The sequence below is a fragment of the Medicago sativa genome, chromosome 4 (assembly GCF_051527215.1).
Source record: "Medicago sativa cultivar Bolivia chromosome 4, Bolivia_mono, whole genome shotgun sequence".
NCBI classification, from domain to species: Eukaryota; Viridiplantae; Streptophyta; class Magnoliopsida; order Fabales; family Fabaceae; genus Medicago; species Medicago sativa.
The window spans coordinates 37,494,282-37,519,666 of record NC_140752.1 but is presented as its reverse complement, the minus strand read 5'-3'; the positions used below and the strand labels follow the sequence as shown (position 1 = coordinate 37,519,666).

Genomic DNA, 25,385 nt, shown 5'->3' with positions numbered 1-25,385 from the left:
CCCGACTATGATGATGTGAAGCTAACCTCCAGTGGTCTTTGGTGGACCGCCTACCTATTTGTATGAATGGGTGGACGGCGTGCAGGAGTAGTTTTGTTGCTTGCTTGGTGAGTGCTTGAGGATAGCGGGAGCTACCTCCGTTATCTGTTTTTGGAGTCTTTAAATTAAGGCTCTGAGTTAGGATGTCGGTCTTTTATTTTTTTTATTTTACTATGTTGTTGAGACTGGAGACTTGTTTTATGATGTATGTATTACGCTTATCATATGGCTATTTGGAGATGTAAGTTATTTATCCACTGTGACATTTTGAGAAATCTTAGTATGCATGTTTTGAGAACAATCGAAGATGTGACGTCTATTTCTTGAATATTTGTATTATTCGCGTGTTTTATCGCTTTAATAGAAGGAGTATTTATAAAGTATTTATAAATTTGCTATAGGCTAAGTTTCACATTAAATCAAACAATATTTCTCCTCTTTTTGTTATTATTCTTTTCTATCCTGAAAAGTTATAAAATTGTTAAGATAAGAATAACTTTTTTTATAAAAAAAAAAAACCAAAAATATATTAGAAAACACATCCAGACACTCTCGCACAAGGGGTGCAAAAGGGCCTAGACAAAACAGAGTTAAACAATCTGTACAATCACCTCAACGGAGGATGGAAGAAAACAGTGAAAAAAGAAACAAAAACAGAAGAAACAAGCTAAAAGACAGACATTAAGCAAGCTACAGGACTCTGCCGCCACAATTGGTAATCAAAATCGAATGTAACGTATTTCGATTTCAACCACCAAAAAGACTGAAGCTGTGCCTTTCGCTAATTGCTTGAAGTTGCTCTTCTCTGAAAAACTCTGTTATTACGCTCTTTCCAGATTGTCCAGACAACTGACATCCAAATCATGTGCATGGATTCAATTGACCTTTTCGAAGAGCCACGCAACCCTCCAAATTGATGGTGATGATGCTGAAAAGAGCCATGCAAAGCTGTTGAGAATCCTAACCAAGCCACAATATGCTGCCAGATACCTCCAAAAAAAACCTCTATTTAGAAATAAATGGTCTATGTCCTCATTTAGGCCACAGTTAGAAGGACAACTCTGATCGGACTCCCCTAACACACGCATTTGAAACAACTTGTCTCTAGTTGGTATCTGATTTAGGAACAGACGCCACGCAAATATAGATACTTTTAAAGGCACCGCTTTCAACCACATGAAGTTGTTGTTATTAATTTGATCCTACCCGATATATGTTTATGTTAAAAAAAGAATAAGCAGAACTAACAGTGTAACAGTTAGAAGTATGCAGAGGCCAAGTCCATCTATCGACCCTCCCAACCTGTAATGTAACATAAGCAAGTCTAGCTGCACACTCCCCTAACAACTCCTCCTCCCAAGCAAAAAGCCTCTGACGCCACCTTCAAGCCTCCCCCTCACCGCTCCAACCCCTCGCCATCATATTAGCTACCGACTCTAATTTATTCTCAGATAACTCAAACAATCTCACATAGACCTTACACAAGGGTTCCCCGTCAAGCCAAGGATCTGTCCAAAACAAAGTGGACTTACCATCCCCCACTTGACGGGTTATATTATCTAGCAACCACCCTAAATCAACCTGCCCCACTCCATCTCTAACACTCTGAATCATCCTCCACCACACTGATCCCTCCTCCCCTCTTGAACAACATAACCGTCCCCTTCCTCCCCATACCGGGCACATAACACCATGTACCATAAACTTCCCCTCTCATGAAGAATCTGCCACCACCATTTACCTAATAGAGCAAGATTAAACTCCTTCAACCTCCTAACACCCAAACCTCCCTCCTCCTTTCTCAAACACACTGTATCCTATTTAATCCAAGTAATTTTCCTAATATCCTCACATTCCCCCCAAAAAATGCATTAAAAATAGAATCAAGGGTAGAAATTATATCTGAGGGGGGCCTTGAAGAAGGAAAATAAGAATAACTTATTATGATTGGTAAGTTTTTTTAATGTAACCTCTTTACTAAGTGTGTTGAAGGGACAAACACAACACTTATATGTACTTAAGAGTCATTTAATTGTTATTTTAATTATAAGAATTTTTTTTTACAACTCCGTAAGGGCTAAAATCTATATAATGTATGTATGAAGAAGGTATTATAAATTTTAAATTGATAAAAACATACAATATTTATTACTTTGTAAAGGGGAGAAAATATGGTTGAAGTTACCAAGTTAGTTAATATTATGCTTATCTTTCTTACCTTACTTGTTGTTGCATTGAGCATTGACCGTAAGCTGTTTTATATCCTTTTCGAATTTCTCTCATTACTTACTACATAATGTTTTATCTAATTTAATTTATACCTTTTATATTTTCATTACAGCGGAGTATACTGACTGCTCACTACATTCTGATTGTCAAGCATATGTGTGTCAATTACCTCTTAAACCAGAGTGTATTCTGCTGGAATATGTTCCCCATTTCTATCGTCTCACTTGTAGCTGTGTTTGAGCAATGTGACCGTAAGTTTTTGCTATAAAATTCCACGACCTATAATCTTGTTATTATGTTTGGAACAATTAATTAGATTTTTTTCTTTCTATTTTAGCAGACGTTATAGTTATGAATTTTGTACTCTAAGATGATGGTGAAATGAAATAAAAAATAAAATAATATTATTTAGATCCTTGTCTAGATATTATTTTCCTATTTGCAATTGGTAAAATCTTAGGGCAATTATATGGTGCAGTCAGAAAATTGACCTTTTGGAGAAAAAAAAATTATATTGTTTAGCCAATAGTATAACTTTGATGTCATGTGCTAGTGTACTGTTGGTGGATGACTCTAAGTCTAAACTTTTCCTTATTACAAATCAGTCCTCATAGAAAACATAAATTACTTTTAATTTATTAACTTATTTTATTTAAAATAAAATCATTTATTAATTATGTACAAACTCTTTAATCATTTTTAAATTACAATTTCCCTTTCCTCTTTCTTTGTCTACTCAGAAGGAGTGTTCGCCTTCTTCATACTTTTGTGGTGTTCTTCATTCCATGGTGTTCTTTTTATCCTCCAATTCATATGCTTCATTGTTTTCGTTATGACTAGCGGTAACAACTCGGTGCCGCCACCGCCGGTGTTAGATCCAGCGTTGAACACTGTAAGTACGTACTATGTTCATCCTAACAAAATCCAACAATTTCTCTAGTTACGAAACTCTTCACTCCCAGCAATTACCATTCATGATCACGATTGATGCGCAAGGCTTTGATCGGAAAGAACAAATTCAAGTTCGTCGACGGTTCGATTCAGGCTCCTGATCCTTTTCATCCAAGTTACGATGCTTGGGAGAGGTGTCACAATCTTGTCCATTCATGGATTATCAATTTTGTGTCTTGATGACACTCTGTCATCTCTCTTTTGTTAGCTATTTTTTAGTTAGTTTTTATGACAATTCATTGTAATTTTGGAGCAAAAAGGGTCTGAAAGTGCAGGAAGCAAGAAAAGCACAAAGGAGCAAATTGGGCCCTGAATCCTCACATTTGGGCGCCGATTTTGATGCAGAATTGAGCTATCTGACTCGACATTTTTCGGGCCCCGAATTAGGCAATTCGGGCGCCGATTTGACTGGCTTGGGGAACGCGTTTTGTGTCTTCGGGCACCGATTTTGTGGGCTCGGGGGCTGTTTTTCAGAGGTCTATTTATAGAAAAGTGCGTTTTTTACCTAAGGGTTCACAATTTTAGAGAGAAAAGGCATATTTTGGAGCGGAGGCTTTGCAGATCTGGTGGAAGACCATTAAAACTCATAGTCAATCATTCAATACTCGTATGAATCCTTGTTTTTATGGTAGTTATCTTTTACTTTAGCTATGAGTAACTAATCTCTTTGTGGTTGAGACTTAGATGAATCTGATGTAATCTTATGGGAACCCTAATTTGTTGAACTTCTTTGAATATCAATGAAAATCTAGTTTTAATTCATAATACTTTATGTTTAATGCTTTTTGTATGTTTATCATCGACTACTAACCCTAGCTTTACGAATATGCAAATTGATCTTAGAGATTGAATGACCACTAACCCTGGCTTTTGACTCTGACCTAGGTAATAAGTTTAACCTACGTAATCAAGCTAGAGATAGATCATTATTAGGTTATGATATAGGGATTAACGTTCTGTTAAAACTTCCAACGGATTCGAATGCACTTAAGAGATTAAGGGGTTGTCACTTGCGAGGAGAATTCTAGGTCAAGAGATTGGGTAGAATTACTTTGTTAATCTGTCGTTGAACTAGATAATCATTGCTTGAATTAGGAGTGCAAATTACCATAAGAGAACTTCGGAGGATTCGAAGGTCTTGACCATATTTCTCTTTAATTTCCAGAACCAAGCTTTTATCTGTTTTTAATCAGTTTATGTTACAAAACAACTCAACTACCTAGGACAACCTTTGAATTTAATACATCCTTTTTGATAAAGAAATTGCTGAGTAGAAATTAACAACGGTCCTCGTGGATATGAATTTATTTATTACTTCGATAGTTTTGGTTCACTTGTCAAATCTCTATCATCTCTCCTTCAATTGCTCAGAATAATCTACAAATATCTTACATCTAAGACATGGCACAATCTCAAACAACGTTTCGCTTGCGTCGATCGCATTCGTGTTGCAAATCTGAAGTATGAACTCTATCAATTGAAGCAATATTCTCTCTCTGTGACTGATTTCTACACTGAAATGAGTGTTCTTCTTGAAGAATTGGAAAACTATCGTCCAATCCCTAATTGTTCATGTATTGTTCCTTGTTCGTCTTCCACCGTCATAGATCTCAAATGGAATTTGATTGATTTAAGATTAGCAATTTTCATGGAGGTCGCCAAGATTATTGATTTTCATCGTCTTCCAATTTCATGGAGGTCGCCCAGATCAGGGATTTTCATCGTCTTCAAATTTCAAAGTTGGTATTTTACCCAATTTTGATTTACAATTACAAAATAAAACAAAATAATAATTAAAATGTTTAACTTTGATTTAATCAGGGATACAATTGCAATAAGTAAATATATAATGACACACCTTATGTGCAAATGTGCAATACACCATATAATCTTACGTGACATGGATTAAATACACAAATACTCAATGATTGCCCATAGGGTTCACTTCCACCAAAAAAATCACATGACTTAACCATAGAATTTTCCAAAATCTTAAGGATCATTGAGTAGAATAAAAAAACTAAGATATGAATAACATCCTAAATATTGAATTACAAGTGTGGGATGCAGACTAAACAACTTATGGAAATATAATAGAGATTTATATTATTGAAATTTCATACTTGGAGATGATGAGATCGGTAAAGAATGGAAGAAAATATTTATAGTTTGAATGATTTAGGAAGAAATGTCTACCATGATAGGTTATGCTTTCTAAATTTGTGTAAGGATTTTAAATAGAATGCCTAACATTCTCATCAGAGCCTTCTATATTGGTACCTATTTTAATACCACCCCCTTGCAAGCTACTCGTGTTACGATGCAGTGGGAGCCTTTGACCTTGATTTTGTGAGTGCATGTTGCAATGAAAGCTTATTTATTTGCCTATGTTAGTTTTCATAAGCTAAAAAATAAGTCATTTCAAAGGGGGTCCTTAGAATCTGTTTGGTAATGCGTTTGGATAAGTCACTGGTCCCTCTCGAGCTATGATTTTAGAGTCCTGATAGGTATACCATCATAGGTGGCAATACCACTCCTACACCCACATAAAAAAATGACATGTGGCAATGTGGGCCCCACACTCCACTAATTGTCTCTCTTTTCCTTTTTCCTTCATCCCTCTCTTCTCTTTTCCTTTTTTCCTTCTTCCTTTGTCTCTTTTCTCAACCACCAACAATACCAACAAAACGCGTTACCATGGTTGTTAAGATGATGAAATGGCGTCCATGGCCCCCACCAATTTCCCGTAAATTCGAAGTCAAACTTCTCATCAAAACTCTCTCCGGTGGAATCGATCTATCACCGAAGAATACATTAGCCATTGAAATTCGTTGGAAAGGTCCTAAACTTGCTCTTAGTTCGCTTCGCCGGAACGCGGTTGTGAGAAATTTTACTGGTGAGGCTCATCCTAAGGGAGATGAAAACGATGTCGTTTTGTGGGATGAAGAGTTTTGTAGCTTTGTTAATCTTTCTGCTAATAAAGAGAATGGTTTTCATCCTTGGGAGATCGTTTTCACCGTTTTCAACGTATTTTTCTTATACCCTTTTTGTTCAATTTCATTGTAATATGTTCTAATTCCATAAAAATTGAATTTTTAAAATTTGGGATTTTTCTTATATCCTTGGATTTGAATTTTTGTTGCAGGGTTTGAATCAGAGGGCAAAGAACAAGATTCCCGTGGTTGGAACAGGTTCATTGAATCTAGCTGAGTATGCATCTGTTGTTGATCAGAAGGATTTTGATTTGAGCATTCCACTTACAATTCCTGGTGGTTCTGCTGTTGACCCTTCTCTTTCACTCACTGTATGTTCAACAATCTCTATCCACAATTTCATTTTGACTTATTTTAAGCTTTTTATTTCATTAATTTTTACTAGAATGGTTTTTATTTTGCTGACTCAAAATTAACACTTTCAATTGCAATTTGTTGTTGGATAAACCATCAATTTTCTCTTGAATTTAATACCTAAAATATATAAAAATTATAAGTATTGTATGTGAAATTGGTTAATTTAGTCCCTGAAGTATATGAAAATTCATTATGTTATGTTAGTCCCAAACATCTTAATAGAATAGACTAATTATATTGAAAGTGATGTTAAAGGATAGCTATTGAAATCTTCTATTGAATTGTGAGTTTGAAGTTGTCCTTCTTCCCATGAACTAGTTCCATAATCATCAGATTTTATAGCATTTACTTGGAACTGAAAAAATGGGTCCAATTTGTTCTCTGATCCATCCCAACAAAACCCTGCATTATTATTTTCCATCACAGTACTTCTCATTTGAGATGGATAAATAGTACTCATATTTGAGCTATTGCTTGAATTGCTTTCTTTCCCTTGATCATTAATGAACAATGAGCTGAATTTTGAAGCTGAATTGTTGTCTGAAAACTCTGTCATGGACACATTTGCGTGATCCGAATTTGTTAGACTCGGCATTGAAGTGAATCCATAGCTTGAATTAAGTCCGAATTGACTCTGATCACATGGTTTAAGGCTTGTGTTAAACCTTTGTAAAATTCTCGTTATTTGCTTCACCTATTATTGCTTTCACATCTCTCTATTTGTCAATTCAAGCAGCTCAATCTTCACTATAGTGCAGCCAATTTTTTTTCATCGTAACCTTGTGTTCTGGTTCAGTTTCTGGTGTTGTATTATGGGACTGTTATGCAGGTGTTAGTGTTGAAATGATGGCCTCTAATGTTGTCATATTGAGCTTGGGAGAGTTAATTGGCTAGAGTATATGGTTGGTGTTGTGATTCATTTATTTGGCCAGAGTACGATGGCCTTTTATGGCTGGATTTTTAACAGGCTAACATGCCAAAGAAAATTGATGATAACTTGAACAAGATGGGTGCAAGAATACCAAATGTGAAGCTTGGGGATTCTACAATATAATACCAAGCAAAGGTTCGGGTATCCACATGATGAAGATCATCAAATGTATCAGATGATGAAGATCACCAAGCATTAACCGTGTTCACTCGAATAAAAGACAAGTCAAGAAATCGTGTCAAGAGCGGGGTTCTTGGAACACCGTGGGTGAAGAGTGATACGAGGAAGAATAAAAATAGTGTAGTGGCGTAATCAAAATTTAATGTAAATTTTTTTATGCTCTTTTAAGCTTGTAATGTACTATTCCTTCTTTTACTAACTTTCTTGAACAATACTATAGTATGGTACTCACTAAGCTTGTAATGTACTATTCCTTCTAATCGCACTATGTATGGTTTTATGGTTCTTAAGATAGATATTGACAGAGTATGAATATGAATATGTTTTGTGTGACCACATATTTTAAGGTGCGTGACCACTATTTTTTCAGAAATTAGAACTTGTCCGTCTTTAGGTGTGATAAACTCGCAGATTGTAAAATAAGTTATTTATTGTTGGAATTGCTTTTAGTGCAGTGATCAAATTTAGATTGTTTGTTTGATTCTCCTAAAACAAGATTATTTATACCTGGTAAATATAAACTAGCCAAATAATATGGTATGTGTGACCACATTTTTTAATATGCGTGACCACTATTTTTTCAGAAATTAGAATTTGTCCGTCTTTAGGTGTGATAAACTCGTAAATTGTAAAATAAGTTATTTATTGTTGGAATTGCTTTTAGTGTAGTGATCAAATTAGATTATGTGTTTGATTCGCATAAAACAAGATTATTTATACATGGGAAATATAAACTAGCCAAATATATGGTCTGTATGACCACATTTTTACAAATACGTGACCACTATTTTATCATAAATTAGAACTTGTCCGTCTTTAGGCGTGATAAACTCGCCGATTGTAAATCAGGTTATTTATGGTTGGAAAGGCTGTTAGTGTAGTGATCAAATGAGATCATGCGTTCGATTCGCCTAAAACGATATTATTTACACCTGGGAAAGAAAAACTAGCCAAATATATGGTCTGTATGACCACATTTTTACAAATACGTGACCACTATTTTTTTCATAAATGAGAACTTGTCCGTCTTTAGGCGTGATAAACTTGCTGATTGCAAAACAGGTTATTTATGGTTGAAAATGCTTTTAGTGCAGTGATCAAATGAGATCATGCGTTCGATTCGCGTAAAACGATATTATTTACACCTGGGAAAGAAAAACTAGCCAAATATATAGTCTGTATGACCACATTTTTACAAATACGTGACCACTATTTTATCATAAATTAGAACTTGTCCGTCTTTAGGCGTGATAAACTTGCCGATTGTAAAACAGGTTATTTATGGTTGGAAATGCTTTTAGTGCAGTGATCAAATGAGATCATGCGTTCGATTTGTCTAAAACGATATTATTTACACCTGGGAAAGAAAAACTAGCCAAATATATGGTCTGTATGACCACATTTTTACATATGTGTGACCACTATTTTTTCGTAAATTAGAATGTCTCACTGACAATTGGCTTGAATTGCTTTTTTTTTTGCACATGTAAGTTGTAACGCCCGTCTTAATTATTTGATTATTTAAAAATATATTTATATATATAATTTAAGTGATTTTCATGATTGATATGTGTGAATTTTATGATTCATGAAGTTGAGTGGTTTATATGATTTATAAATGAATTATGTGGGGTATGTTGTTGTGGTGAAGTTGTTATGTTGTTATGACTTATTTTATTATTAAATAAAATAAGATATGATAAATAAAATAAAAATATTAGAAGTTGGGCTGTGATGTGTAAAGAGTAAGTTTAGAGGTGAGAAGAGTAATACGAAAAGATAAATAGGGCAAACATAAGTTAGAAACGTTTTTACGTGAAACGCTTTTGGAGAAAAGGGAGAAAAGTCAGAAAAGAGGAGAACTAGAGGGAGAGCTGCGATTTCATCATAACCAGGTAAGGGTGAGACTAATTTTCAATATTATTAAGGGTATAATTCTATAGGATGAATTTAGCATGATTAGGTTAAGTTTTGGTGAGAATTGAGAATTAGGTTTAAGATCAATTTTGATGATTGAATCATGAACAGATGTTAGATTGATGCAAAATTAGTGTACAGACCTTAGATATTACTTAAGATGATAATTAGATGCTATTTGGATGAAGGAATCATGAATATAGGTGAAAAGTTGTGATTTTTAGGTTTCTGGCCGTACTGACATTCATCGCTCGCATCTGCGAGCTAGAACCCAGAGCTCGCAACTGCGAGCAATGCAACTCGCAACTGCGAGTGACCAGTAAGCTCGCCATTGCGAGCAGAATAACTCGCCACTGCGAGTAAGGACTTAGGAACCCAGAATGCACGCTTTTCTCGCCATTGCGAGCAAAGTTACTCGCCACTGCGAGTTAGGTTGTTAGTCGCCCAAAATTGTCCCGATGCCATCCTTTCGCACTTGTAGTCTTGAGTTGACCTTAGAAGTAAGTAAGAGAGCTGTTTAGGATACTTTCATAAGCTCCAGAAGTTTGTTAGGTGACCGAGATTAGTAGTGTTGTTGCATGAATGATATTATGATGCTTTATGATACTTATGTTGATGTAATTCATTCCTTAGATGATGTTAACGCATTCAAGTGTTATTAAATGTTGTATCTTGCTGCTGTTTCCTGCTATTGACTGTTAGTGTCTTGAAGTTGCATGAGTCGGTCTATGTTGTTGGAATTTAAGAAGTTGTCCATGATTATGAGTCGTATGAGTTGTTCATGTTGTTGTCTAAGTTGTTGGAAGTTTGAGTTCATTGCATACTCATTAAAGTTGGGGGCTTTAGGCCCGGCAGCCTTTGTGCTCATTAAAGTTGGGGGCTTTAGGCCCGGCAGCCTTTGTGCTCATTAAAGTTGGGGGCTTTAGGCCCGGCAGCCTTTGTGCTCACACGTTGAAGAGCCTATTATGCTCATTTTGTTGTTGAATGGTACCACATGCATTTGCATATCAAGAAGTTTCATGTTGTTTAAGTTGTCAAGTTGATAGAGTTGCATGGTCAAAGATGAGTTGTGTTGTCAAGTTGAGTGTTAAGTTGATTATGATTTGCGATGAAAATTAGTAATGGTATTTGATGATTGTATTTGTTATGAAATGAAAAAATATGTTAATTGTTAATTGTTGATATGTTATTAATGTTTAAGTTGTTAAATGCATTTTATTGGATTATATGCTTAATGTATTGATTATGAAATCTCACCCCTTCTGCGTATATGTTGCCTCGACCGTGGGTAATGTGCAGGTAATAAAGATTTGAGGCGTTCATGAGTGGACTCTTCACTTGGTGTCTAGGTGCTCTGATACGTAACGGGATGGGGGCTTGCTTTTACTTCTATTCCTTACGTGTCTCTTTTATGAACTAATTTATGAGATTTTCCAATAAGGCCTGCGTGCCAAGACTTTTAAATGTTGAACTATTTTCCGCTGCAACAGTTTTAAGATTTTCATGATGTTGAATTTGAAGGATAATTATTATTATCTGTTTTGAGACGTTAAAGTAGTGTGTGACATTCCGTTATGAATTAAATACTCTGATTTTAAATGAAATTTTTACATTGGGAAAACGGGGTGTTACAATTGGTATCAGAGCAGGTCGGTCCGTCCGGCCAAGTAGTGATTCGAGTTGTGTCTTTAGCAGTTGGAATACCACTATTATGATATTCTAAATGTTGTGTGTTGTGCAGAGAAGAGACCTGGAGGCTGCGAATCTTATTTGCTATAAGAGGACTAGAATGGCTGGAAGAAATGATGCTGCGATTGCTGCTGCTTTGGAAGTTGTAGCCCAAGCTGTGGGACAACATCCAAATGCTGATGTGAGAATATTGGAGACCTTTCTGAGAAATCATCCTCCTACTTTCAAAGGAAGGTACGACCCTGATGGAGCACAGACGTGGCTCAAGGAGGTTGAGAGAATTTTCAGAGTTATGCAATGTACTGATGATCAGAAGGTGCGTTTTGGAATGCATATGCTGGCTGAGGAAGCTGATGACTGGTGGGTGAGCCTCCAACCTACCCTAGAGCAGGATGATGCAGTTATTACTTGGGCTGTGTTTAAGAGAGAATTCCTAAACAGATATTTTCCTGAGGATGTTCGCGGGAGAAAAGATATCGAGTTCCTTGAGCTGAAGCAAGGAAACATGTCGGTGACAGAGTATGCAGCAAAGTTTGTGGAGCTGGCTCAGTTCTATCCACACTACACGGGGGACAATGCTGAGTTCTCTAAGTGTATCAAGTTTGAGAATGGTTTGCGTGCTGATATTAAGCGAGTCATTGGTTACCAACAGATCCGTGACTTTTCTGCTTTGGTGAGCAGATGCAGAATCTATGAAGATGACAGCAAAGCTCATTATAAGATTATGAGTGAGAAGAGGGGTAAGGGCCAACAAAGTCGCCCAAAGCCTTACAGTGCTCCTGCTGACAAGGGAAAAGGAAGAGCTAATGATGAGAGGAGGTCAAATAAGAAGGATGCTGGTGCTGAGGTTGTTTGTTACACTTGTGGCGAGAAAGGCCATAAGAGTAATGCTTGTACTAAGGATATTAAATGGTGCTTTCGTTGTGGCAGTAAAGGACATACACTTGCAGAGTGTAAGCATGGGGACATTGTGTGTTTTAACTGCAAAGAAGAGGGTCATATTGGGTCTCAGTGTACGAATCCGAAGAAGACTCAGATTAGAGGGAAAATGTTTGCTTTGACTGGTACTCAGACTGAAAATGAGGATCGTTTGATCAGAGGTAATTGTTATATTAACAATACTCATTTAGTTGCTATTATTGATACTGGTGCTACACATTGTTTTGTTGCTTTTGATTGTGCTTCTAAGTTGGGTCTTGCTGTGTCTGATATGAGTGGAGAAATGGTTGTCGAAACTCCAGCTAAGGGTTCGGTGACTACTTCTCTTGTTTGTTTACGATGTCCTTTGTCTATGTTTGATCGTGATTTTGAGATTGATTTAGTTTGTCTGCCTCTGAGTGGAATGGATGTAATTCTTGGTATGAACTGGTTAGAGTACAACCATGTTCTCATTAATTGTTTTAGTAAGTCGGTGCGTTTCTCTTCTGCTGAAGAGGAAAGTGGAGCAAAATTTTTGTCTACTAAGCAGCTGAAGCAATTAGAACGCGATGGGATCTTGATGTTTTCCTTGATGGCATCCTTATCTTTGGAGAATCAAGCAGTGATTGATAAGTTGCAAGTGGTGTGTGATTTTCCTAAAGTTTTCCCTGATGAAATCCCTGATGTACCACCGGAGAGAGAGGTTGAATTTTCTATTGACCTTGTTCCGGGAACGAAGCCTATGTCTATGACACCTTACCGTTTGTCAGCTTCTGAGTTGGCTGAGTTGAAGAAACAGTTGGAAGATTTGCTAGATAAGAAGTTCATAAGACCGAGTGTTTCACCTTGGGGAGCGCCGGTATTGTTGGTTAAGAAGAAAGATGGAAGTATGAGGTTGTGCATTGATTATCGACAACTGAATAAAGTAACTATAAAGAATAGATATCCACTTCCTAGAATTGATGATTTGATGGACCAGCTAGTGGGTGCACGTGTGTTCAGCAAGATTGATTTGAGGTCGGGTTATCATCAGATTAAAGTAAAAGATGAAGATATGCAGAAGACAGCCATTAGGACGCGATATGGTCATTATGAATATAAGGTGATGCCTTTTGGTGTGAGTAATGCGCCTGGCGTGTTTATGGAGTATATGAATCGTATTTTCCATGCATTTTTGGATCGCTTCGTGGTTGTATTCATCGATGATATCTTGATTTACTCTAAGACAGAAGAAGAACATGCAGAACATTTGAAGATTGTCTTGCAAGTGCTGAAAGAGAAGAAGTTGTACGCTAAATTGTCTAAGTGTGAATTCTGGTTGAATGAGGTAAGTTTTCTTGGCCATGTTATTTCTGGTAATGGTATTGCAGTCGATCCATCTAAAGTTGAAGCAGTATCACAATGGGAGACTCCTAAGTCAGTTACAGAGATTAGAAGCTTTTTGGGTTTGGCAGGTTATTACCGAAGATTTATAGAAGGATTTTCTAAGTTAGCACTTCCGTTAACACAGTTGACGTGTAAAGGTAAAACCTATGTGTGGGATGTTCATTGTGAGAACAGTTTCAATGAATTGAAAAAGCGTCTGACGACGGCTCCAGTTTTGATTTTACCAAAACCTGATGAACCTTTTGTGGTGTATTGTGACGCGTCCAAATTATGCTAGGCGGTGTGCTTATGCAAGATGGTAAAGTTGTTGCTTATGCATCAAGACAGTTGAGAACTCATGAACAAAACTATCCTACTCATGACCTTGAATTAGCTGCAGTCGTATTTGTCCTTAAGATTTGGAGACATTACTTGTATGGTTCGAGATTTGATGTGTTTAGTGATCACAAGAGCTTGAAGTATTTGTTTGATCAGAAAGAATTGAATATGCGACAGCGGCGGTGGCTCAAATTGTTGAAGGATTATGACTTTAGTTTGAATTACCATCCGGGTAAAGCTAATGTTGTTGCGGATGCCTTAAGTAGGAAGAGTTTACATATGTCTGTTATGATGGTGAAGGAATTTGAAATGCTTGAACAGTTTAGAGATATGAGCTTAGTTTGTGAAATGTCGTCTCGGAGCGTTAAGTTAGGAATGCTGAAAATTGAGAATGATTTCTTAAAAGATATTAAGGATGCGCAGAAAGCTGATGTTAAGTTTGTGGACTTGTTGGTTGCTAGTAATCAAACTGAAGATAGTGACTTTAAGGTCGATGATCAGGGTGTGTTGAGGTTTCGAGGTAGGATTTGTATTCCAGACAATGATGAGATAAAGAAGATGATTCTTGAAGAGAGTCATAGGAGTAGCTTAAGTATTCATCTGGGAGCTACAAAGATGTATCATGACTTGAAGAAGTTGTTTTGGTGGTCAGGATTGAAACGTGATGTTGCACAATTTGTGTATTCTTGTTTGATTTGTCAGAAGTCGAAAGTAGAACATCAGAAACCTGCTGGGTTGATGACACCGTTAGATGTACCAGAATGGAAATGGGATAGTATATCCATGGATTTTGTGACGAGTTTGCCAAATACTCCTAAAGGGAATGACGCGATCTGGGTGATTGTTGACAGATTGACGAAGTCGGCACACTTCCTTCCGATTAATATTAGTTTTCCTGTGGCTCAGTTGGCAGATATTTATATTCGAGACATTGTGAAGCTGCATGGTGTTCCTTCAAGCATCGTGTCAGATAGAGATCCAAGATTTACTTCTAAATTTTGGAAGAGTTTGCAAGAGGCTTTAGGCTCTAAGTTGAGATTGAGTTTGGCTTATCATCCTCAAACAGATGGTCAGTCGGAAAGAACAATTCAGTCACTCGAAGACTTGTTAAGAGTTTGTGTACTTGAGCAAGGTGTACTTGAGCAAGGTGGAACTTGGGATAGTCATCTTCCGTTGATAGAGTTCACTTATAATAACAGCTATCATTCAAGTATTGGGATGGCACCTTTCGAGGCTTTGTATGGTCGGAGGTGTAGGACTCCGTTGTGTTGGTTTGAGAGAGGTGAAAGTGTGGTTTTAGGACCAGAAATTGTTCAACAGACTACTGAGAAGGTGAAAATGATTCAAGAAAAGATGAAAGCGTCGCAGAGTCGACAGAAGAGTTACCATGATAAGCGTAAGAAAGACCTTGAGTTCCAAGAGGGAGACCATGTGTTCTTGAGAGTTACTCTGACGACCGGCGTTGGTCGTGCATTGAAGTCAAAGAAGTTGACTCCGAAGTTTATTGGTCCTTGTCAGATATCTGAGAGAATTGGCACGGTGGCTTATAGAGTTGGCTTACCACCGCATTTATCGAATTTGCACGATTTGTTTCATGTGTCGCAGCTGAGGAAGTACGTTCCAGACCCGTCTCATGTGATTCAGAGTGATGATGTGCAAGTTAGATACAACCTTACGGTAGAGACCTTACCCTTGGGGATTGATGATCGCAAGATGAAGACGTTGAGAGGCAAGGAGATACCTCTAGTGAGAGTTGTTTGGAGTGGAACGACTGGTGAAAGCCTGACATGGGAGCTAGAGAGTAAGATGATGGAGTCTTATCCAGAGTTGTTTGCTTGAGGTAAATTTTCGAGGACGAAAATTCTATAAGTTGGGGAGAGTTGTAACGCCCGTCTTAATTATTTGATTATTTAAAAATATATTTATATATATAATTTAAGTGATTTTCATGATTGATATGTGTGAATTTTATGATTCATGAAGTTGAGTGGTTTATATGATTTATAAATGAATTATGTGGGGTATGTTGTTGTGGTGAAGTTGTTATGTTGTTATGACTTATTTTATTATTAAATAAAATAAGATATGATAAATAAAATAAAAATATTAGAAGTTGGGTTGTGATGTGTAAAGAGTAAGTTTAGAGGTGAGAAGAGTAATACGAAAAGATAAATAGGGCAAACATAAGTTAGAAACGTTTTTACGTGAAACGCTTTTGGAGAAAAGGGAGAAAAGTCAGAAAAGAGGAGAACTAGAGGGAGAGCTGCGATTTCATCATAACCAGGTAAGGGTGAGACTAATTTTCAATATTATTAAGGGTATAATTCTATAGGATGAATTTAGCATGATTAGGTTAAATTTTGGTGAGAATTGAGAATTAGGTTTAAGATCAATTTTGATGATTGAATCATGAACAGATGTTAGATTGATGCAAAATTAGTGTACAGACCTTAGATATTACTTAAGATGATAATTAGATGCTATTTGGATGAAGGAATCATGAATATAGGTGAAAAGTTGTGATTTTTAGGTTTCTGGCCGTACTGACATTCATCGCTCGCATCTGCGAGCAAGAACACTCGCAACTGCGAGCTAGAACCCAGAGCTCGCAACTGCGAGCAATGCAACTCGCAACTGCGAGTGACCAGTAAGCTCGCCATTGCGAGCAGAATAACTCGCCACTGCGAGTAAGGACTTAGGAACCCAGAATGCACGATTTGCTCGCCATTGCGAGCAAAGTTACTCGCCACTGCGAGTTAGGCTGTTAGTCGCCCAAAATTGTCCCGATGCGATCCTTTCGCACTTGTAGTCTTGAGTTGACCTTAGAAGTAAGTAAGAGAGCTGTTTAGGATACTTTCATAAGCTCCAGAAGTCTGTTACGTGACCGAGATTAGTAGTGTTGTTGCATGAATGATATTATGATGCTTTATGATACTTATGTTGATGTAATTCATTCCTTAGATGATGTTAACGCATTCAAGTGTTATTAAATGTTGTATCTTGCTGCTGTTTCCTGCTATTGACTGTTAGTGTCTTGAAGTTGCATGAGTCGGTCTATGTTGTTGGAATTTAAGAAGTTGTCCATGATTATGAGTCGTATGAGTTGTTCATGTTGTTGTCTAAGTTGTTGGAAGTTTGAGTTCATTGCATACTCATTAAAGTTGGGGGCTTTAGGCCCGGCAGCCTTTGTGCTCATTAAAGTTGGGGGCTTTAGGCCCGGAAGCCTTTGTGCTCACACGTTGAAGAGCCTATTATGCTTATTTTGTTGTTGAATGGTACCACATGCATTTGCATATCAAGAAGTTTCATGTTATTTAAGTTGTCAAGTTGTTGTTGAGTTGATAGAGTTGCATGGTCAAAGATGAGTTGTGTTGTCAAGTTGAGTGTTAAGTTGATTATGATTTGCGATGAAAATTAGTAATGGTATTTGATGATTGTATTTGTTATGAAATGAAAAATATGCTAATTGTTAATTGTTGATATGTTATTAATGTTTAAGTTGTTAAATGCATTTTATTGGATTATATGCTTAATGTATTGATTATGAAATCTCACCCCTTCTGCGTATATGTTGCCTCGACCGTGGGTAATGTGCAGGTAATAAAGATTAGAGGCGTTCATGAGTGGACTCTTCACTTGGTGTCTAGGTGCTCTGATACGTAACGGGATGGGGGCTTGCTTTTACTTCTATTCCTTACGTGTCTCTTTTATGAACTAATTTATGAGATTTTCCAATAAGGCCTGCGTGCCAAGACTTTTAAATGTTGAACTATTTTCCGCTGCAACAGTTTTAAGATTTTCATGATGTTGAATTTGAAGGATAATTATTATTATCTGTTTTGAGACGTTAAAGTAGTGTGTGACATTCCGTTATGAATTAAATACTCTGATTTTAAATGAAATTTGTACGTTGGGAAAACGGGGTGTTACATAAGTTACAGATAACCAAATAAACGAACAATATAACCATAATTTGTCAAAGGCGTAACCATTTTTTCGTAAATTAGAATGTCTCACGACTAGTTTTAAACACATGAAAGAAAAAAAACATGGTTACGCCTTTGTAAAATTGTGGTTACACACTTCAAATATTTGGTTATACATAATTTTCCTGTGAAAACAATATTATTTTAAGGCGAGTTATCACTGAAATATCAAGAGTGATAAAATGTAGTGAAAACAATATCATTTTAAGGCATTTTAAGGCGATATATGTATTCGAGTTTAAACTATTTACTCATTTTTTGATGATAATAAAGTGAGGTGAATGATCTTCATTGTTTGACAGACTTTATGAAAACTATCCAAAAATGATCTGCGTTTAACCATTTTTTAACAAAGGTGTAACCACATTTTATTTTCATGACCAAATTGTCTTTATCACTATTTCACATGATATTAAGAGTTCAAGAAACATAGAATCTATATCTTTTGATATTTCAGTGATAAATTTCCCATTGATTTACAATAAATAAGGAAAGTTTACAATACCTTAATATTACACATCCAAGTCAAAACATTACAAAGAAATCTGTCAATTATCAAAGAATCACTCATTCTTTCTTGAGCCACTATATCATGTTATGGTCCTTCCCATACACTTTTCATCTTTTCTTCTAGTACAACCAATCCCTCCTCTTTGTTAAACTGGTAATACAAGACCTTGACTTTCATGATTCCAAGATCTTTCTTATCTTTCACCTTGGGTATATCAAGTCATGACAATTGACAACAACCTAAATTGAATCTTCTTTTCAGTTTGTACTTCCAGATCAAGGGGTAATATTATAATTCCATTCCCAATCGTTTATATTGCTCAATGTCATCATTAAAAACCTGAAGTGTTAGTTATTTAGTCTTCTTGCAATCAACTAATTTGCGGAGCCCAAACAACAAACACATTACTAATCATTATCAAATGCAAAATAAAATATGCCACAAAACAACTCCAAAAATGAAAAATTACATACGGGTCCAATTTATATCAAAAACAATCACATTAATATATGTACCTTGTTCCAAGAAACTTATAGAAACTGCTATTCAATTTCATACCAATGATCATCAATTGCAGAAATAGGAAAACTGAAATCCTCTAAAACATACATGTAGTACTTATAACATGAGTTATATGTGAATAATTTTCTATATTTGACAAACTTCTTCATTCCAATTAGTCTCCTTCTCACTATTTCTACGCGTATTTTCTGCGCAATGCCTACATCTGAGGCAATTTGCGGGATCTTAACTGATATGCAGGGTTCATATGTGAACTATTGTATAACTTTCTATATCCGAGTTAGGAAAACTAACAAAAATTGTGCTAGAATTCACCATTATTTTTCAAATGAGTTACCCTGTGTGAGATGTGAATTACTAAAAAAAAAGATTGAGAATGACTGAACCATGGCAAACAAAATGCTAGGTCCTTAGATTCACTATATTCAAGCCAATCATACAAATTAAACCAATTCTTGTTAAATCGACGTCTTGTTCCACCAAAATCAGACCAAGGATAAACAAAGTTGCTAGAAGGTTGATGACGACGAATTTTTAAGTTAGCTTTACGTACCTCATCTTGGATATCAGGATGATAGCTTGAAATTGGAGGCCTAATTCCTGGATCCGTTTCCAACAATTCATAATCAACAACTTTAATACCCTCATTGGTCAAGTTGGGAGCAATATCCGTGTTCGATGCTTGACTAGCCGAAGAACTAGCTTTGTCTCTAGACAACACAGGAAAGAATTTCTTCATCCTATAAACACCATTGTACAATAATCAATTATCATAAACAAGCAATTTTTAAGAAGGTGCACTTATTTAGAACGCACAGTAGCAAAACAAACAAAGAAGGTGCACTTATTTAGAACCCACAGTAGCAAGAATTTTATAGCACTAACTGTTCTTGCTAAAAGTTTAAGTCTTTAAACATAACATTCATATATATATATATATATATATATATATATATATATATATATATATATATATATATATATATATATATATATATATATATATATATATATATATATATATATATATATATAAGCTGAGGTTGCAATTTGCAAAACATAGTGGCAAAGACAAGTAACCTTTTTAAGACATTCAATTGATTTTCCTACAGTTGTCAACAAGGAGCACTAAAATCATATCAACGGCACCAACAAGGGTGTGTGCTACTGCCTCAATACACATCAATCATCACTCACTACATTTTTAAGAATTAACAAAATACAATTCAATCCAATAACACAGAAAATCTCCAATTCAAACCCTAAAAAAAACCCCAATTCTAAAACCCTAAAAAAAGCAATTGTAGAATGAATGAGAAAGTAGAGAATCAATTGACTGTTTGACTTACCTTGCAATTTGTTTGTTAAGAGGTTGTGATTTGTTTGTGAGAAGAGAAGAAGTTGAATGTTGTTTTATTTCTGAGAGTAGAGAAGAGAAGAAAGATACGCGATTTTGTTTTGTTTGTGTGTGCTGTGTTTCCCACTTTCCCTTATGTTATGTGTATAAAAAAATAAAAAATAAAATTGGGCAGGAATCTGGTGTGGCAGCTGCCACACCATGCCTCAGTGTAGTTCCGCCCCTGAGTGTGAGCCTACGGTGGTTGTGAGGAGACAGCGGTGGGAGGAGGTCGTAGTTGTTGAGGGAAAAGGAGAGATGGAAGAATGAGCTTAGAGAGATAGAAAGAGGAGAAGATTATGTGGTTGTGAAGGAAACTACCAAACTACCCCTTATCACGTGAATTTACCAAACCACCCCTGCCACATCAGCGGGTGTACCAAAAGAGTGGTTCACCAATCTTTTTCCATGATTTTATAAGTCATTGGTACCTTAACTTGATTGTCCTCCACACACCTATGGTGTGACACGAATAAACACATGATCACCTTCTTTAAATTCCAATGGTCTACTCCCACTAGTCAACTCTTCTTACAATCTTGAGAACCCTTCATTTTTTTTCTCTCTATATTTCTTAACCTTTTCTCTAGCCTGTTGAACCGTTTTGGGTCATATGATCAAACTATCACCATCTTGTTACCAACTCAATAGTGTATGGCACATACGTCCATAAAGAGCTTCATACAATGATATTCCAATGCTCACATGAAAACTATTGTTAAAACAAACTTCATTGAAACAATGAACATATAACCCTAGCTACACTAAAATTGTAGATCACATTATACCAATGATTACATCGAGTCAACTCATCCCTTACCTTAGATTGAGTGGTGTAGCCTTTGTTTCCTCGTGTTTTTAGCCTCCGAGTCTGACTGATTTGCTTCGTGGTTGACAATTCACCTAGGATACGAAACATCGAGTAATTTAATTCTATAACAAAATATCAAGATAAAAGGGTTCAATACAAAAGACACCATTTTAATTTTTAAATGACAAGAAATATTACTCAAATTTTGGTATTCAAAGAGGAAAGGGACAATATTTACCAATGAATGGTAAGAAGTACAATAAACGTGGTGGTGCTTGATATATTTTACCATTACAAAGTCTGTCTTAGCCAATGATTAATGAGTCATTAATAGTTGTTTCATAGTGTTTCAATTATGACATATTTAGATTTAGATTTAGATTTTTTTTTTTTTGGTACAAATTTAGATTTAGATTTAGATGATATAAATTGAAGTTTTTGGGTAGAAATTAACATAGGTGATTAATGATTAAATGGTGAATTTGGGTTTTCACATGCTTCACATAGCCAAACAATGACGAGGAACTATGGTGATGTTCATTGGTTTCCAATGTATGAGTAATAATAGGGTTTGAATGAATTTCTCCCGAAATCACTTCATAAAACCTTGAACTCATAGTTTCACACACGTTGTTACTCTAATTATATATGTGAGTTGTTACTCTATTTATATATGTGAAGTGGCTTAATAAAGGTTTCTAAATTATCAATCTTTCGCGTACCCAAGAATCGTTGAACTTTCACACATGCAAGAGGAAAACACAGAAGTTTGCATATACGCGTTACATCCAGAACATTAAATTTCGGTTTAATTGGAAATTTGGCCCCTTAATTAATTTTCAAGTTTCGTTTTGGTCCCTTATTTATCAGTTTCCATTTATAAGAAATAACAACCCATATTTCAATTAAAAAAAGTGGTTATTATGAAATAAATAATTTCCCAAATTTAATAATATTTTTTATGGGATTTCAATTAAAAAAATGGTTATTATGAGATAAATAATTTCCAAAATTTAATATTATAATTTTTATGGGTTGGAAGGAGTTGTATGGTATGAAGTTTGCAGATTGATTGCAGTATGAGTGGCACACGACACGCACCCAACACAACACAACACAACACAATTAACCAACAATGATGTTTTATTATGGCTAACCGAGTTGTTCGGTGAGAACGGATGAGTAGCAACAATGACTGATAATGTTTTGGCGTGACGGTAATGGTGTAACACCCTGAACCCTTAAAGCGATAAATCACGCAAATAATACAAAACATACAAGGATTTAGATGATACTTCTTCTATAAGTCCAAACATGCATAGATAATTTTTCAAAACATCGCAGCGGAATAATATCATAGCATCTCAACGACAGATAATAAAAAAATCCAAAATAGTCATGCCACATATCTCATAATACCTCACCAAAATAAATCTGAAATCTCAACATACTGAGTGATAAAATCTCATCAAGTCATAAAAACATAAACAACTGACAGACATCCTAATCAGAGCCCGACACACTAAGACTCCGAAAGCAAAAGACGATGTAGCTACAAAGCTAGCCTCCAGCATACTCACCAAGCAAAGCAAAGCAACTAATCATGCACATCGTCTACCCATTCATACGAACAAGGTAGACGGTCAACCAAACGACTACTAGGGGTTATATAACATTCCACAAATATATTATAATCAAACGAAAGTAAAGTGACATGATTAATTTCAAATGATTAAATAACACTTCATTAAGTTATTCACATCAACCCAACATCATCATTAAACATCAAGCATACAAGCATAATAATACAATAAGTACATTTTCAACATCTTCACATATTCACCAATTTTCACCAAGCACATAATTCACCATGTTCACCAATGCACATAAATCTCCAAGTTCACCAAGCACATAATCAAAAATGACACATTTAACCAATTATCAAATGTATGTAATGCGCCTAGACACGACTCTATATACATGTGGTACCGGTCATCACCTCAAGATACAACTGTATCGTAGTCGTCGTCATTTGAATACAAAGTATTCTGGTCGTCTTCGTTGGATATAAATATCCTAGTCATCTTCATTGGATATAAATATCCTACTTATGAATGCATGAACATATGACTCAATAATATGCATGTGCTCAACAACAAATCGTCAACATCAACAATTTTCAACACATGCATTTCACCATCAAAAATCGTCACCATTTTGCGTGTAAGAATTCGTCATCATTAATAAATCATCACCATTAAGATCATCATCATAATCGTCATAAAAAACAATCACCTCAAAGAAACAACACTTTTCAAAGTCACATTTTGCATATAAGACGGACAAGAACCAACATCATGACATCCATCATATTAAACACCCATTCATCACCGATTCATCTTTATTTAATCATGTTATTATGTTTACAATGCCATTTGCAAGCTATCACAATTTATCCTATCAACGATATTTTATAGAAATTTTCGTGTAAATTAAAAACGATATTTTATATAATTTTTTTTATATAGATTAAAATTATAAGTATAGATATTTGTGACATTCAAATGTAACAAATTCAACAAACCATATTTATCTTTTTCAATGACAACAATAATGTAACAAATATTATAAAAATTCTTATTTTTTTTAATAACACAAACAATATAACATTATATAAGAAAATTTGTTTAAAGGTATAACTGGAATAACAAAAAAGTCAGCCCAAAATCTTCCCAAAACCACCTATTTTCTTTATATATAGTATAGATTCGGAAGAAGAAAAAAAAACGGAGTATTAGGTATGCAGCATAAACCTATAGATAGAAACTTCAGAATCCGAAATCTAAAAACAAAATAGATTTATATAAAAAGACATTGATCGATTTACATTGTACAACACAATTATTAAAACCTTAATAACCAACACTATTGAAGTCTTCTCTCCAGCTATAGAGCAAGAGCCTAAAAAGACATTGAAGATCAACAAGTCAACACATAGTTCAGGTAGTCTTTATCCATCTCTTTTTATGTTTCAGAATGACTCATGTATCCTAATGTTGTCTTGGTATTGTGTTTATTGTTTATTCTTGATGTTTTTTTATTGGTTACATAGCTAACAAAACCAGAAAAGAAGAACAGAAGAAAAAACAGGAAAACTAAGCTCTTAGGAACAGAGTTCCAAGAGCATCTGTCCTTAACAACGGACGAAGATTATTAGGCGGTTGAGAGTGCACTACCAGTCTATCATTGGAAGAAGCTCCAAGCTTGGCGAGGAAATCAGCGCACTGGTTACCTTCGCGGAGAGTGTGATTTAAAGAAACGTTCATCTGAGATAACAACAGTTTAATTTCATGGATAATCACTGCGTAGACATGGAACTTGGAAGAGGCTTCCTTGATGGTATTGATGGCAAGGAGAGAGTCTGAATAGCATGCCAAAGGTGCAATTCCCAAGTCTTTTGCAGAACACAATCCGAAATAAATGGCAGATAACTCAGCTTGCAGGATGTCAGTAGAAGCTGGAAGAAACCCTGAAAAGCCTGTAATATAGTAACCAGCACTGTTACGAATCAAACCTCTGAAACCTGCTCTAGTTGGATTGCCAATACAGCTCCCATCTACATTGAGAATGTTGCCGTCGAAATTGTTATTATTCCACCGAATGTGACGATCCATATGGACAGTCTGATGAGAAGGAAAAGCCTGTGCAATACTTTGCGATGAATTTCTGATGTTTGCTGCCACTCTATGAATCGACATCTGCTCATTATTTATGCACATAGAGTTTTGGCTCATCCAGACCCACCACAGACCTGCAGCAAATGTTGTAGCGTGAGGACCCTTCGTGCCTTCTTTAATCCAGTCCGCAACCCCCTCCACAGCGAAAAAACCAGTATCGTTGAAACCTATGTGCTGCCAAATGTTCCTGGAATAGCTGCAATCACGCATACAGTGGAAGAAAGTTTCGTCCTGCAAACCACACCTCTCACAAGTTTAAGAAGGAGCAATGTTGCGGTGATTTAACACTGTTAAAGTGGGAACAACATTATTGCAAGCGAGCCAGATGAGGAACTTATATTTCTCAGGAATTTTGAGTCTCCAAATCCAGGACCATGATTGATTTAAATTATTTGCTGAACCAGATTGTGAGAGTAGCCATTTATACCCACTTTTAGTTGTATAAACACCATTCTTGTTTTGGGACCAAATAAGAGCATCTTCAATCTCGTCGTTGAACATGAAGCGTTGTTGA

General features: G+C 35.8%; 2 protein-coding genes and 2 long non-coding RNA genes across 7 annotated transcripts; 3 read left to right on the top strand and 1 right to left on the bottom strand.

Moving 5' to 3' along the window:
- The first annotated feature begins 463 nt into the window (after positions 1-463).
- Positions 464-24,099, top strand: LOC146929180 (uncharacterized). 3 transcript variants are annotated; one of them, XR_015005970.1, is made up of 3 exons: positions 2,117-2,286; positions 2,381-2,519; positions 24,081-24,099. It is a non-coding gene; the product is annotated as an uncharacterized LOC146929180 (long non-coding RNA). The 3 variants fall into 3 exon arrangements; XR_015005969.1 differs by lacking the exon at positions 24,081-24,099 and adding an exon at positions 2,609-2,679 and having other exon boundaries at positions 2,118-2,286; XR_015005968.1 differs by lacking the exon at positions 24,081-24,099 and having other exon boundaries at positions 464-2,286; positions 2,381-2,679.
- LOC146929183 (uncharacterized) lies at positions 5,886-7,999 on the top strand. Of its 2 annotated transcripts, XM_085701226.1 has the most exons (3): positions 5,886-6,246; positions 6,365-6,523; positions 7,399-7,999. In XM_085701226.1, the coding sequence occupies exons 1-3, from the start codon at positions 5,917-5,919 to the stop codon at positions 7,414-7,416; spliced, it is 507 nt and encodes a 168-aa protein (XP_085557352.1). In that variant the 5' UTR covers positions 5,886-5,916; the 3' UTR covers positions 7,417-7,999. The 2 variants fall into 2 exon arrangements, with proteins under 2 accessions (XP_085557352.1, XP_085557351.1); XM_085701225.1 differs by having other exon boundaries at positions 6,365-7,999.
- On the top strand, positions 11,316-17,760 carry LOC146929182 (uncharacterized). The gene is made up of 2 exons (XM_085708219.1): positions 11,316-12,386; positions 17,506-17,760. Exons 1-2 carry the CDS (start codon positions 11,321-11,323, stop codon positions 17,517-17,519), a joined length of 1,080 nt encoding a protein of 359 aa, XP_085564345.1. The 5' UTR covers positions 11,316-11,320; the 3' UTR covers positions 17,520-17,760.
- On the bottom strand, positions 18,321-20,699 carry LOC146929181 (uncharacterized). Its single transcript, XR_015005967.1, has 3 exons — positions 20,277-20,699; positions 19,481-19,667; positions 18,321-18,744 (listed from the first exon to the last, which is right to left on the bottom strand). It is a non-coding gene; the product is annotated as an uncharacterized LOC146929181 (long non-coding RNA).
- Positions 24,100-25,385: the final 1,286 nt, after the last annotated feature.

Coding starts and splice junctions, on each gene's coding strand:
- LOC146929182 (XM_085708219.1), top strand. CDS start 11,321: ATGTTGTGTGTTGTGCAGAGAAGAGACCTGGAGGCTGCGAATCTTATT.
- LOC146929183 (XM_085701225.1), top strand. CDS start 5,917: ATGGTTGTTAAGATGATGAAATGGCGTCCATGGCCCCCACCAATTTCC. Junction 6,247..6,364: donor TCGTTTTCACCGTTTTCAAC/GTATTTTTCTTA, acceptor TTTTTGTTGCAG/GGTTTGAATCAGAGGGCAAA.